The following is a 16,309-nucleotide window of genomic DNA, read 5'->3' as shown; positions in this document are numbered from 1 at the left end:
AGAAGAATTTATGCGATGAATCACTTTGCTGAATGTAAATAATTTGGAAGGAGGGGTACCTCCAGCAATGAATCTTCTGCAAGTGTTGAAAAGATACTGCCTTCATAAAACTGTCAGTATTTTTCTTGTTTTGATAAAATATTGGTTTTGATTATTTTGAAATAATTCTGCTTTCATTAAAGTGTACAGGTAGCCTGTCATCTGTATGTTACCTGGATCATAACTGTGCTCTCTCATTATATGGGGAATGCATTAGTTGTTTTACAATTGTAAAACATGCTCCCCCCCCCCCCCTCTCTCTCTGTGTGTGTGTGTGTGTGTGTGTGTGTGTGTGTGTGTGTGAAATAAGAAAGATGAGCATTGTATCTTATCAATACAGGACATTAAAAAATAAAAAATATTATACAAAAAGTGGAATAAACTCCCAGGCCATGGATGCCATTGAATACTGCAATGAACAGATCTCGAAATGCTGTACTTCAATAATAAATTTAGAAATATACAAGATAGCAGTTCTGACAGGATATGTTTAAGCTTCATTAAACAGTTAGAGGGAATATTAACAAGGCAGTAGAAATATGTTACATATAGGATACCCTCTTGCATTTTCGCACTTTATGTGTGTGCACACAATAGGCATCAAAATACTCTTGTCAGGGACTTTTTTATTATCTAATAAAAACTACTGATATAATGAAAACTGATAAATGGGAAGCAGAAATGTTTGACTCAGTTTCATACATCATTATCGATGCCTGCAGCTGTCATTCATAATTTAAATAATGAAACACTGCATCAGTTACATATTTTTTCATGCTCAGCGCAGTGTTTTGAGAATTTTTTCTCGATATCAAGTGGGTAGATCACGTAACTAATGAGGAGGTATTGAATAGGATTGGGGAGAAGAGAAGTTTGTGGCACAACTTGACTAGAAGAAGGGATCAGTTGGTAGGACATGTTTTGAGGCATCAAGGGATCACAAATTTAGCATTGGAGGGCAGCGTGGAGGGTAAAAATCGTAGAGGGAGACCAAGAGATGAATACACTAAGCAGATTCAGAAGGATGTAGGTTGCAGTAGGTACTGGGAGATGAAGAAGCTTGCACAGGATAGAGCAGCATGGAGAGCTGCATCAAACCAATCTCAGGACTGAAGACCACAACAACAACAACAACAACAACAACAACAACATCAAGTGCAAATATATACATAAGTATTTTGTGTGGTGTTTGCATTTGTGTTGCTCTGCATCTTTTGAACTGTAGTCTTCTTTTTGAGGTAATCTGGCACTTTGCTTCCTCAGTTATGTAGAACCCCCACCCCCCGACACACACACAAACACAAGAACTATCACTCACATTGTTTTTTTGTGTAACATCACAAAAGATACCTACATAAACATCACACTTAACAATGAGAATAAATCCTTGAAACACGTATTGCTCAGCATGAGAATATACATAATTTACGCTGTGCTTAAATCAAAAACATTTGAGCAATGCAAACTGAATTAAGGTGTCAACTAGCGCTACAAGTGGCCAAAAGACGAAAATCACTACATATGGTTCGACAGATGTGTGTCGATGACTGCAACAACCACAAAACTGCACATGAGTTGCAGAGACAGTTTGGAAATGGTTGCGATTGGTCATGATATCTTTATTCATACAAACCTACTCCTATCAGCCACCAAGCAGAGTAGAGTTTGGCAGCGGCAGGAGACAGGGCACGAATTGTTCCAACTTTTACAAGTTTACTGGTTTAAATCCACTAAGTAGAGCCCCCTGGTGTAAAGAAACTTAACCACATAATGTTTGTAAACACTACTTGATGGCCAACATCATGCCAGTGTCATTTTACGTCAGTTTTGTTTCCAGAAACATTTTTTCGTGAAGCGTAAATTGAGGGAAAATTATAAATATGTTGATGCAAAATTGGGTGTGAATTAACATTGTGGACATAGGAAATTTGATGGAAGTGATAAAAAATGTTGTAAACAGTGGGAAAACATTAATTCTGTGAATGTAAAAGTGGGGTTATACTATAACTGAAAAGTGGTTGTATGTGGAGATTTCAGGCAGTCCTTGACTTACTGATGTCCAGCTTTGATTTGATCCCCACAGTATCATTCCCAAAAAGAATAGGTGGAAGTATTGCAACAGCAGCTGAAGATTTATTGTCTGCCATGAATAAATATGTGCTCCATAATAAATGGTTTATCTGACGATGATGGTCAAATGACAGCCATAAACCCATCTCTTGTGTTTAACTACGAGATGGGAGAACTTTGTTTAACAGAGGAATACCGTATTTACTCGAATCCAAGCCGCACTTTTTTTCTGGTTTTTGTAATCCAAAAAACCGCCTGCGGCTTAGAATAGAGTGCAAAGCAAGCGGAAGTTCTGAAAAATGTTGGTAGGTGCCGCCGCAACTAACTTCTGCCGTTGAATATATGTAGCGCTACACAGGCATGCTTTGTAGGCACAAAGATAAATACTGGCGCCAATACCTCTGCGTCAGTAAATAAATTTAAAAAAAAGGTGGAAGACGAGCTTTTTTTTCTCCGTCCCGAGTTTCGACCACTGCATTTTCATACATTATCCAACGAAGTAAATACAAATTCCGTATTGTTCATATTCGAATGTAGCAGAATTTCAATGTACTACGAAAATCTGACTGGCAAGACTGTTTGTGATGTTTGTCAATATGGCCAACTCTACGTTCTGAATTTTTTCCTACCTGTGAGAAGAGATGGTTGCTAATAGGAACCTGATGAAATGTGAATCACATGCAGTATTCTCTTCACCATACGAATAATATGAATATACACATTTTGCCATGTATTCTTTTGTGTTTGCTGCTATCTCATTTAAATGCTGTCTACCTAATTAACTATGAAACTAGAGTGAGACAACAGCAAACGCGGAAGAATATACATATCGTGTCATGTTTATATTCGTATTATTCTTATGCCTAATAGTGATACAGTCAGAAATGAAGCACGGCAACTGACTAGATTTTTAAATTTAAGATGACTAATTTCTGTGCAGAATTTGATGTACTAAAGAAGCGGCCGCAAAGATTTTCAAACGGAGAAAAATTTTTGCCTAACTCTCGTTCAGAACATGTTCTATCATACACAGTGTATTATTTGGTTCTTGTTGATCATTATCAAAGAAAGCAGCAGTGTAAGTAACAACAAATAGTAGTCTCTTGCCATTGTTTCGCTAATGAGACGATTCCTCTCTCTCTCTTTTTAATTGTAAGCGGCGGTAGCGCGCACAAAAGCAAGCCCTACCGCGAGCGGCGACAGGCCGTAAACAGGCACTATCAGAATGCGATAAACAGTGCATGACACAGTACAGTAATGCATTTTCAACTTAGAGTGACGTAAACACCTATAACAAAGAAAACGGCACTTATCAGATCAAAGCAAAATAAGCAATCGATTCAAACCAGACGAAGCACGTGAAAAAGGAAGGGTACCGGTATAAATACGGACGGAGCGCCTGACGCATAGCAATGGCTACCTGGTAAAGCTTAACTGCTAAGCTTATGACCCGAACCAAACTACTGTAGCTGTATCGTCATTCATTCGACCTAAATTGTGTTTCATATTACAATGGGCCAACTTTGTTTCGAATTGGAGGTGCGGCCTAAAACTTTTCTCTCCCCTTGAATTTTGACTGTCAAATTTCACGTGCGGCTTAGATTCGGGATTTTTTTTTTTCCCTTTATTTTGAGTCTCATTTTTCAGGTGCGGCTTAGATTCGAGTAAATACGGTAGCTATAATGAAGACAAAAATGCACTGCAAACAGTATTGCAAAAATTCTCCAGTCATCAAAAAAGCAAACACCAAATACTATGCATGAAAAATTCAAAATTTACAGAACAACGAAAGGGCAATCTGGCGTTTTATTAGGCTTGAAACAGGTAAACTTAGTAACAAAAATGATAATTTTCTCTCAGATGACGGGTAGCAATGAGACAGATGCTATGTTAGTCAAATCATTGGCTACAAAATTCAATGAATTTTTTCAAAGTAATTTAAAATCTGCTACTTTTAAATCATAACTAAGTTACCTTATTTTCTTGGTCAATTCGGTTCTGTTCTTTCTGAGCAGCTTCTTGCTCAGTAGGTGGAACTTTATCAGTGCTGCTGCTATCACTGCAGAGTTTCTCCACACCAATTTCTCTCTTGAAAGCTTTACTCTGTATCTGAGGTCGCAGTTTCCGTACTTGAGCTGTTGTTTTGCGATGCACTGCATGGAAAATTTTCATTTGTCAGCATAATCATTAAATATATGTAGTAACACAAATTCTTTTGGTTTCAAAATTTAACAGAAATATACACTCTCAACTGTTTTCCAGGTACATGGTGACCATTTTTTTCTTTTTGATTTCTCTGTCCAGTTCGGAGTTTTGCTCTTATTTATATGTCTAAGCTACTCTCATGGCAAATTTATTTCAGTTTTTTTAAACCCATGTATGCCATCTTAAATCTTATGATTAAATATAGAGAACTGTTTATTTCCAATGACAATATTCATGCATTAACTGTCTTTCTAGGTTCAGCCACATATACTCATTCATTTACAGTTTTACATTTTTAAATCCATTTATTCTGCATACCAAGGAAACTTGTGAACTCTTGTGAGATATTTAACCACTTAATTTAATGACTGCCTAATTAGAATAGGCTCACAATATCAGTATCTATACTTTCATCTCTTCACGCTATAATCAGTGCCTATACTCCCATCTCTTCACACCATAGACCAAAAATATTTTGCCTGTTATTTGCAAGTTTAAGATTTAGCACTTACATTGAATTGTTTCAATAAACTCAGCCTGTATACTCTCATCTCTTTACACCATAGGCCAAAAATACACAGAAGAGCCAAAGAAACTGGTACACCTGCCTAATATAGTGTAGGATCTCCCCAAGCACGCAGAAGGGCCGCAACACGACGTGGCATTGACTTGACTAATGTCTGAAGTAGTGTTTGAGGAAAGTGACACTATGAATCCTGCAGTGCTGTCCATAAATCTGTAAGAGCATGAGGGGGTGGAGATCTCTTCTGCACAGAATGTTGCAAGGCATCCCATATATGCTCAATAATGTACATGTCTGGGGAGTTTGATGGCCAGTGGAAGTGTTTAAATTTAGAAGAGTGTTCCTGGACCCACTCTGTAGCAATTATGGACGTGTGGGGTGTTGCATTGTCCCACTGGAATTGCCCAAGTTCGTCGGAATGCACAATGGATATGACTGGATGCAGGTGATTGGACAGGATGCTTACTTAGGTACATGTCACCAGTCGGAGTCTCATCTAGACGTATCAGGGGTCCCATATCACTCCAACTGCACATACCCCACACCATTACAAAGCCTCCACCAGCTTGAACAGTCCAACAGTCCCCTGCTAACATGCAGGGTCCATGGATTCATGAGGTTGCCTCCATACCCGTACACATCCACATCTATCCGCTTTTGATACAATTTGAAACGAGACCTGTCTGACCAGGCAACATGTTTCCAGTCATCAACAGTCCAATGTTGGTGCTAACAGGCCCAGGTGAAGCGTAAATCTGTGTGCTGTACAGTCATCAAGGGTATACGAGTGGGCCTCTGACTCCGAAAGCCCATATCGACAATGTTTCGTTGAATGATTCGCACGTTGACACTTGTTAAAATCCGCAACAACTTGCAGAAGGGTTGCACTTTTGTCACACTGACCGATTCTCTTCAGCCATCGTTGGCCCCTTTCTTGCAGGATCTTTTTGCAGCCACACCTATGTCGGAAATTTGATGTTTGGCCGGATTCCTGATATTCACAGCACACTTGTGAAATGGTTTGTGGGAAAATCCCCATTTCATCGCTACCTCAGAAATGCTATGTCCCATCGCTTGTGTGCCGACTATGACACCATGTTCAAGATTTAACACTTACTTTCAACTATTTCAATAAACTGTCGCAAATCATTCTCGTAGTCAGGATGTTTGGAATTTCCCATTGCAAACTTGTAGGATTGCAGAAGGGAATGCGTCCATAATATTTTGTGTAACGTGTCCACCTCTGCTGAGGGAAAGAGAAAAGTCTCCGAGTTGCTTGTCCCAGTATACAATAGGGTAGACAGGCTGACGTTTACTATGTCAAATGGTCATCTGATGTCACTTAACATCCACCTTACTGAGAGACTTCTGTAGAGAGAGAGAGAGAGAGAGAGAGAGAGAGAGAGAGAGAGAGAGAGGAAGATCTGCTGGCACGTGTTGTTGCCCCAGCGCTAGAAACTGAAGTGACACTGATGGGATGGAGAGTGTGTACCAGAAGATGTTTCGTAAGTTCAATGTTTCTAACAACATTGGTGGTCGCCACATTATGCCACTATTGTAATGCATCATTACTATTCTGTACATACAGTATGCTGGGTACTTTTTCATTTTGGAATAATGTTAACATGTAATGTTCAAGTGTTAAGACAAACAAATGTGCTTAAGTAATAAACTGATGTTTCCTTTCGAACTGTTACCTCATAATTGCAGTGTGTCATGCCGAATTCAATTCCTCAAGCAGAAGCGGATGAGTTAAACATCTGAATTGAAAACATCGTAGAATGGAAACGCTACATTTTCAGTCATGGGTTCCTATTCATGTGTACTCAACCTCCTCTACAAGTCCTAGATGTTCATACCAGGAATTTCCAAACACCCTGCACAGAGCTTTCTGGTCTCTTTCTATCTGAGTATTGAAGAGAGAAGAGAACATGAAATCTACAAGAAACAGAATGATATATGACAATTTGCCACAGATTCTAGGTCTGCTGCACCAGTAAACTCTCAGGAAATTCTAAGAGGTTTCGCATTTAGTTGAAGCTACCACTTAAACACACTTCAATCAACATAGAATACAAAATGAAACTGCACCAGGTTCCAATAAGCTTTTATATTAGTGAATGAAATAGAACAAGAAAGATCAAATTGTCTGCACCATTGGCACAGTCGGCCATGTAAGAAGTAATTAATACTGAGGTTCAGAGTCAAGTTGCACATGTTTGCCCATACCTAATGAATAACCATGGAAAAACTGACTTTTGTCATGAATCACACACATTTAAAATGAAAAATAAGTTTTGAGGGCATGAGGTTAATCCAAGCAATACAAATATGATCATTTGCACAACATCCACTAAATATTTTCTGTCCCAAATGTTTGTTTCATAATAATGTCACAATTGTAAGTTCAATTCTGTTAGAGTTCTATTTGCCACTGACTTCACAGAAAATAACTGACATCTCATCTTCAAAGGTTATTTTGAGGTGTAGAAACTCTGGTATGGTTAATGAATCAAATTCCACCAGATGACTGGCAGTGTTGTCCTCTCAATACTAGTAATCAAATTATATATTTCCCAATTTACAGGAACTTGCAGTACGGTAGTTTAGGGGCATTGATACTGCCCTTCCATGAAGCCAGCAGCTGACAGAATTTGTTATGTGCACTAGCTCAGTCTAAAAGAAAAGAAAAAAGAAGTCTTTAAATTGAGGCAGCTGACTGACATAAATCATTCAGCAGGTATTTTTCCTCCTGCTTCTGGAGCCATGTCCTCCACAGTTCTTAATAACTAATTGCCATACATTCATGTTGTCTCCTCGCGTGTCCACAAGTCCACAGGCATAAGACTGGTATTGGTCCTGAAGACCTGAGCTTTCTAAGACGACCTGCAACTCATTAGCATGTGTTCATCATTACATTAGTTGCAGTGTATAGCAGAAATCACCTTGGGAAACTGTTATAATTCTATTCACTAATATAATGTCATCTGATGTCTTAAGTGTGGTTGACTGCCTTGCAATATGCCATAGTGCATTGTATTACACACTTAGAATCATGAACGGCTTGTACTTTGTTGTTTTTCTGTGAAAATCAAAATTGACTCTTAAGTTCTTAGATCTGCTTGGATCAAACATGGACTTCACAGTCTTATTAATAGTCAAGCATATATCCTTAATGATGCCACATAGAACACTGTCTTATCTTCAATTTTTAGTTTGCAAAAATTGCTTCAATGGGAAAATTTTGAACAGTTTCACAGCGTTTATGAACACTAAAATCTTGGGCCTTGTTCCTGCACAAACAATCATACAAAGGTTGTGAGTGTGGTTGGAAATCTCACTTCTGTACTAACAGTGTCAGTCAGGGAGATTTTTTTTTTTTTTTTGCTTCATATTCTATACTGCATGTTTGTTGCATGTTCTTTCTTCAGAATATTCTTAAAAATGAAAAATAAAAAATAGAATTAAAAAAGGTTCTTCACAGTATATCTACTTTCATAGTTCCTACTTCCATAGTCTTTACCCACATCCCATCAATTCTCTCTTCCTCTCCCTTGCCGCAAACACTTTGCATTTTTCTGCTTATATAACCTTCCAATTGTGAATTCCATTCCAAACTAATAGGCATGTATCTGTACCACTTTTCTATTTGTCTCCCTTACATGTTCCCCTAACATCCTCCCCCTCATTATTGTATCAGGGCACAGCTGAGTGCTTTATGTGAGGTACTTGTAACAATTTAGTCAGAGGTTATCAGTTTTCAAAAAATGCTATTGAATTTGAATGGTATAATAGGTATAAACTCTGTTTGATATACAGTGTTCATTACTAAAAAATTTTATGTACTGTTTTTAAGGAACTTTACATGCTTTTCCCAATGAATAATCAAATTTTTCTTACCCTTGTACAGATGTCGATAGACACTCCAATTGTTGCTGAAAGTGTTCTTGCAACATGGGCACGGATAACATAATCTGTACGCAGTATGCAAGGACTTCATGTGGTGTGCAAGTGTTTTTCGAGTAGAAAATCTTGAGCCACCTGTAAGATACATTATATGTGTAAATTACATGTGCTGGTTTAGCTTTTTTTTTAAAAAAAACCACTGTTCCGGAAATCAAATGCTTGTGGACAGATTGAGTCTGTTGTGATACACCTTCTGCCAAATATGTTACATATGTTGCAATTCTTTTAAAATGAGGCAAGTGAATGATTTAATGATTTTATACATACAACACATCAACAGTAATAATGGACATGGAGCAACATCTAAGCATCTTGTATATTTGTTATAAAGTATTTTATAAAATACAACAGAAAGCACAGTGTCAAGTCTTTTACAGTCAGGAACTGAACATTTGGAATATTTAGACTGAAATGTCCTGATTTTGGAATGATATTAAAACTATGTGGATATTTCTTTCTTAACTTGTGCCTATTTTGCAAGGTTCAGATTTCTGCCTATTTTAGTCCAAATATCCCCAAATGCAATAAGGGAGCTATTCAAGGTGGTGCCAGTCCAGGGAAAATAATAAGCTTGTTCCTGTAGAAATAAATTCCATAATGAGAATGAAAATGAAGTTTCGGCATATGTACCAAAGGGCACCACCTGACATTAAGAGGACAAAAGAATGGCAAAATGAAGCAAAGTGAAGATTTTTAGGGAAAGAAATAGCTTGGGTGAAGAAAGTTGAGAACAAGAATCAATCCCAGCATTTTTAAACAAACCATTATGGTATTGATTTTAAAATGATTTTGGAAAACTGCATAAAATCTAGTTGGAATGATCAAATGGCGATGTGGTTCTTTTAAAACTGGAGCCCAGTGCCTTAATCAAGACATCACTTTTCCTCAGTGTAACCTGCATCCCCAGTCAAGACTGTTAAAACAGACTCGTGTGATACTCCTCAAGAACAAATTTTTGCCAGCATATTTGGCTGGCAAGGAGAGGAGAGGTGATGCTCTGATGCTCTTAATCACAAAACTTTCCACTAATGCCTGCAGCTAACTTCTAAACCTCTCCACAGTGTCTTATTGGGAGAGGGAATGTCACACCATTGATGGTGACCACTTTGAAGAATAAGAAGGTAAATTTTACAGCACGGAGAAATTCACATTATTTTATAAAATTTGTGGAGTGAGATATTCCATTTTAAGAGGAGCAGAGAGAAATTACAATGTTTGAGTGTGGAAACTGTAAAATCAAAAGACAGGGACCCAAAACCAAATTATACTTCTCTCCAGCTGTTTAACAATGTCTGATTACATGATACGGACAATAAAAGTTTCAAGATAAGGCGAGACACAGTTTCAGGGATCTGCTTTAAAAAAAAATTGAAATGTAATTTACTCTATAAGTAGAATTACGTGCCATGAAAGATATTTTAGCTTCCCATACACTGCAGACTGGGAGGAAAGCCAAATTCACCTATTAGTGTCATAGTGTTTTTGAAAGAGTATATACTTACAAACAATACAAGAACGATAAAGCAATGCTTTGACTTAGCTTAATAACTTCTGTCCATAACTATTCGATCATTTGTAGGATGAATGCAGATGCCACAGGACGTTTCCACATTACTTGTGATATTGTTACAATTAGAGGCATCAGGCATTCAGAAAGCTCTATTTTGCATTACAATCTGTTGTTTTTATTTCATGCTCTGTATTTTTTAAACATGGAAAACTGATGCCATCCATTAGCTGAAACTATTATCTCCTGCTCAAGCCTATCCAGTATTTGGTTGTGACCATCCTGTGACGATGTGTGTGTGAGGAGGGTTCAGTGTGTGAGGAGGGTTCTTGTGACAATGCACTGCAAGTTTGAAGTGGTTCCAGGCATGTCATTCGTGTTCATGTCCGCAGGTACTGTAGGCCATTTCATTCATTTAATTCCTGTCTTCTGCATGAAAGACTCCACAAGGTGGAATCAGTGTGCTCAAATATTATCATCTAGAAAGACAAACCTATTTCAGAATACTGACTGTTCAGCTGCACAACAGGTTGGAGGATTTGGTCCAATACTGCACAGGCCATAAATTACACTGATGCTGCTGAGAGGTGTCCTACACCCATGCAATACACCAGCCTGAAATGTTCTGAACCCATAATTGACTGAAAAGCCAATATACTTATATCTTCTGTTAAAAAGGTGGCTGTGGGTAGCAATTTTCTGCATCCAAAAAGCTACTGAGAAAGAGGAGTCTGATAAACAGACCACAAGCCATGCAAGTCAGGAGAGAGTCACGCAAAATATTTTTTAGTAGTTTATGAAGCAGATCTCAGTGGCAACAGCAATAAATTTAAAACTCCTTTACTCAAACAATTCTATCTGTATAATAAGTTAGTCACTCAGAAGGAGAGGAGGAAGTTAAATGAAACATCATGGTTTGAGATGGTACGTGATATTATTTCAGTGACTACAATACATAGCCAAATTTACAAAGAACATGGCAGTTTGAGCCCACTTATTAGTATGACATTGCACCCCCTCTGGCGTGGATGCATGCACTGGTTTGGTTAGGGAGAGTTTCCTAAAACCATTTTATCCTTGTTGAGCCAAGCAGGCCCACAACTGTTGTAACTGGTCCTTGATATCACAGATACTGGCACTGGGATGGAGTTCTCATCCTAACTGGTCCACACATGTTCTGTAGGGGACAGATCTAGGGATATTGCTGGCCACAGCAGCATCTCAGATTCACGGAGACAGTTCACAGAAATACATGCCATGTGTGGACGAGCATCGCCCTGCTGAAAAATAGCAGCACAATATTGTTGCATGAGAGTATGAGCAAGCAGGATGTCCAAATCATACTGTTGTGCTGTGAGTGTACTACCAGTCATTACCTGAAGTCATACCAGATAGCTCCACACACAATGCTGCTATAAGCAACTCTGCTGTGCCTCTCCAAAACATGGAAGAACAGAACATCTCACCAGGACACTACAGTAATCGCCAATGTTGGTCATCCGAGGTCGTGTAGAAACACAATTAATCACTGAACACAATATGACACCACTCATCAGAATTCCAGGCCTCTCCATCACAGCACCGCTCCAGACACTGCTGTCTGTGTTGTGGTGTTAATGGCAGCCTATGCAGGGGACAGTAATTCCATAGTCTGCAGTTGCTAAGCTGGCCAATGGTGGGAGATGACATACAGAGTTGTTGGGAATCCAAAATTTGTTCTTGGATGAAAGACATAGATGTGAGGGCGTTTACAATGTGCTCGGTGCGCAACACAGTGATCCTCTCTTGTGGTGGTCAGATGTGGTCAACCAGAACCCCCATGACGAGCATGCGTGCCCTTGTGCTCCGCTGTATTCCATCACCAGGCACTGTCACATCCAAATATCCCACGATCTGGATATTGCAGGATTCGACCAGGTGGCCAGAAGAAGACTCACACTAAAGCCCCCTTTAAACACAAGTCAGATGCTGATAACACTGTCTCACATGAGTATGCAGCATCTCCATGTCCTATATGGTGATCACTCAATGTCTAGCTCTGTTCATACCCCTTATTTTTCCTACCTGGCCTGGTAACAACACTAAATATTAACATCACTAATGCATTTTGGTGGTCACTTTGCATGTCAAAGAGAATTGCAACTCTAATCACTAAGGTCCCTGCCAGTGGTGGGTTAAGTTACATTGAAATCGAACCATGTCTTTTGGGTGCTCAACTTCTTTGCTGGCCAATGTAATTACAAATTTATTTTGACCTACTTAGATATTCCAACAGGATAAATGGATACAAACAATATTAGTGATAGGGAAGGACCCATATCCTGTTTACAGACTATGAAAGACTGAAACAGGTGTCAGATAGATAAAAAATGTAATAACATGCTTTACTCTCTAGCATTTGCATTTTTTGGAATTCCTTGAACAGAAGAAAGTATACTGAACTGGAAAAAGACAGTTTGTGATGAATAATTCCTGATAGGAAGGAAAAGTTACTCCACACTATCGATCGGAATGAGGACAAAAATTTTCTAGGAAATGGCGAGTAATTTTTACTAAAATCCTTTAAACATCGATTCATTTCTGTTGTCGATAACTTGTATTGATATATGACATTATAAGACAGAATGACTGGCTGGTTAGTAACTTAAGGAGGTGAAATTCTTAGTATTGCTGATAGATACATATGAAAGTACAAAAACTATCCAAGCTTTTGGAACTGTAGTTCCCCCCTCAGAGAGGAAGCAGGGATAGACTGGGGAAGCTGGAAAGACAGAGCATGTCACTCAGTTCCCATGATGACATGGATCCACCTTTTGATTGACCTGTCCTGGAGTAGGTTTTCATGTGTGTTATCAGCAGTACAAAGAATTCCACTAATACCAGCCATCCTGTTTTATAAGTTTATAGTTTTCTTGATTGAATTTTTCTTTTGATACAATTAACCTCTTGATATGTGAACAGACAATGATTACTCCATAGTATGTTAAAAGTCAACAACATTACCTACTGAAAGTTGCTAGGAGCAGACTGAATGAAAAGTTCGCTACCCAAAATATGACAATAAGGCTGAGAAGTTGATTAAGAAATTCAGATGCTTTATTCACTCCACGAAGTTCAGTAACACATCTCTGAGCCTGAATCTTTCAAATCTACAGTATTTTCTGTTAATTTTTGTTTCAAGTTGCTATCAATGATTCTTGCCTGCCGCAACAAGTCTAAAAATACTTAATCTGTCCCAGGCAAGAGAAGTCCATCTCAACCATGTAACTATTTTCTCTATCAGAGAATACGCCGATTCTGCAGCCTTTTACTTAATTCTCTTTCATAGATTAAAAGCACCTTGTAGCTCAGGAATCCCACTGACTATACATACATACATACATTCATTCTATTAAGTCAATATTTGAGGAATTCAACTTATGGAAACCACATATAATCATAGACAAGATAAAAGTTCTGTATTATAATTACAGGGAGGAATTGTCAATGTTTGTCAATGGTAGAAACTAGAACAAGTGTCAAGTAATTCTGATAACTGAACTAAAAAAAATTGACAGATTAGTTTTTTTACAATGCAATTCACCCTGTCCTATTTCTTAGGTGACACATTAAACAAATTGTCTAAATAAATTAGTACAATACAGTCTTTAACTTTCAGCTACGATAATCACACCATGAACGAATGCCAGAAGAAAAAGCTCACCATGTGCACATTAGCTCAAAAAGATACAGAGAAGTGAAAAAGAACCAAAAATATTTTCTTACTAGGACACAGCATCTCACAGATTTTGCCCGTCACTTTCAGTGAGGGATATGCAGATATTTTAAGCCTTAATGGTTGTTTTTGAAGACAGAGAGAGAGAGAGAGAGAGAGAGAGAGAGAGAGAGAGAGAGAGAGATAGCTCTACAAAAACAAAAGTCAACAGAACTAGAAAATGGATCTGCAGGTGTGGGTACAATCAAGGACACATGTTGCAAAACACTTCAGTAAACGACAAATTGTAGCATAGCAACATGTAAAGTTTTTCTTATTCTGAAGTTCTTAGGATTACATCGTGTTTTGTCCCTCTCCAACTGACATTCACACATAAATCATTCTTTCTTTAATATCTGATATGAATATAATAGAGGGAAACATTTCACGTGGGAAAAATATATCTAAAAACAAAGATGTGTGACTTCTTTAGATATATTTCTTTAATATCTTTAAGACTAGATTAACACAAATGGTATTCTGCTGTGGAATGCAGTCTCTGTGGAACCCATTTTGCTTCACACGGAACAAAACTGATATTTGTATGATAATGGGCACTCCATGATGGAATACAAATATCGAAAAGAGAAGGGGAGTAACCCATCATAGAATTACGGCATCGAGTGGCCAACAGTCTTGTTTATGTGCCTATATGCCTATCAACACCTCAACATTTCAACTTTATGGTAAGTTGTTGTCTTTATTCCTTTCAATATTTAAAGCTGATAATTCCAAAGTTTATTGCCACAGTAATGTCAGTGTTTGTATATAAACACTGGATTATGAGCAGAGAACTCAACCATATAGACGTATCACTCTCTTGTGAATTGTGACTTATCAGTCATCTTTGGAATCATCTCTTGTAACTTGTTCCAGAATGTCATTCATCATAGCGATACACATTTGATTTTTTAAGAAACTACAGAATTATGCCATTAAGAAAACATGGCATTATATTATTACATCCTCTGACATGCAATCAAAACTTACAACAAATTCCAATTTATAGTGTCATATGTTTGTTTCAGTTGCCATCTGTCTCTAACATTCATCATGATATGTGTTTCCACTGATACTCTGAATCTACAGAATGTGGGTTCCACAGTAAATAAACTGTGTGAAACTGCCCAGTGTCAGTCCACTTAGGTCAGTTGCAAATATAAAAAATTAAAATTTCTCTCTGTCCATGTGTAATAATGTCACTTAGGGATTTATTAATATCTACACATTTTAGTCATGTACTTTCTCATTACCCAAATCACTTGAATAAATCACTTGAAATTCAGCTTACCAATTTCAATAATATGAACCACATGGTAACCACAAGATAACAAAAGATTTCGTAACAAATACTTACACTGAGAGCAAACATGAGTGTCTTTTGTTTCAGGTGTGCTATTAGTTGGACTTAAAACAGCAGTTGTATCTTTGATAGGAGATGCTGCTGGCCCATTACAGGATCCCTTTATCTGCGCAATCCTCCCTTCTTCATCCAAAACAGCTTCAGTTTCACGCACCATGTGCTGCAGTTCAATTACCTGCAAAAACAGATATAAAATAAACCATAATAGTATACTTAATATTTTACCAAAAGAAAAAGTTGCTCAGGAAAACTGTAACATTACAAGACAGACTGGCTCTTATCTTTGTCTCCTCCCAATAGTTCTGTCCCTTTCAGCTTGGGCTCTGAGTGACCTTCCCCTCCTTAGCCCTCTGTCTTCCCTGAGAAAAGAACTTTTTGTTTCAAAACTTAAAATAATTGTTTCCACTTTTAAATGTATCTATCTGTAGTCATAAGAATTTTGTCTCCTTGTACAAATACTGAACAGCCACTTTTGTCTCAGTAAAAATACAGCAAATAACTTACTGCCATATATTTGGGGACTTATTTCTATCAGGTAAGTCTACACTTTCAAATGCAAATTTGCTGCTAATGTATAATTTAAACAACTTCTAATAGATGAAATAATTCTGCTTCTTGGTTAATGAAACTCCTTCATAAATTGTACAGATTAATGGCACACAGTACCAATTAATTCCTGTAGCACATAGTTTTCTCAGTTGTCTGGAGGATGAAGTTTAGAACTGGCTTTAAATGAATCTGACCTGGCAATCGACAATAGTGTTTTGTGATATTATAACACACACAGGCAGTTCGTAAATACAGTTCATCCCATACATTATGGTTAAAAATTAACCTGTCTTTTATAGATGATGACTCTTAACTCATATTTATACAACAATG

At 37.8% G+C, this 16,309-nt stretch overlaps 1 protein-coding gene across 1 annotated transcript in view; it reads right to left on the bottom strand.

Moving 5' to 3' along the window:
• The window catches only part of LOC126237193 (uncharacterized), a 71,684-nt gene that overhangs the window by 40,250 nt on the left and 15,125 nt on the right, over positions 1-16,309 (bottom strand). The window contains exons 6-8 of the mRNA XM_049947072.1: positions 15,422-15,602; positions 8,738-8,878; positions 4,084-4,262 (exon numbers count right to left, since the gene is read on the bottom strand). Of these exons, the coding sequence (XP_049803029.1) occupies positions 4,084-4,262; positions 8,738-8,878; positions 15,422-15,602 (501 nt within the window). The remainder of the gene's footprint in view (positions 1-4,083; positions 4,263-8,737; positions 8,879-15,421; positions 15,603-16,309) is intronic.

This window comes from Schistocerca nitens, chromosome 2 (assembly GCF_023898315.1).
Source record: "Schistocerca nitens isolate TAMUIC-IGC-003100 chromosome 2, iqSchNite1.1, whole genome shotgun sequence".
NCBI classification, from domain to species: domain Eukaryota; kingdom Metazoa; phylum Arthropoda; class Insecta; order Orthoptera; family Acrididae; genus Schistocerca; species Schistocerca nitens.
The sequence above is the reverse complement of the archived record's forward strand: the minus strand, read 5'-3'. Positions and strand labels throughout refer to the sequence as shown.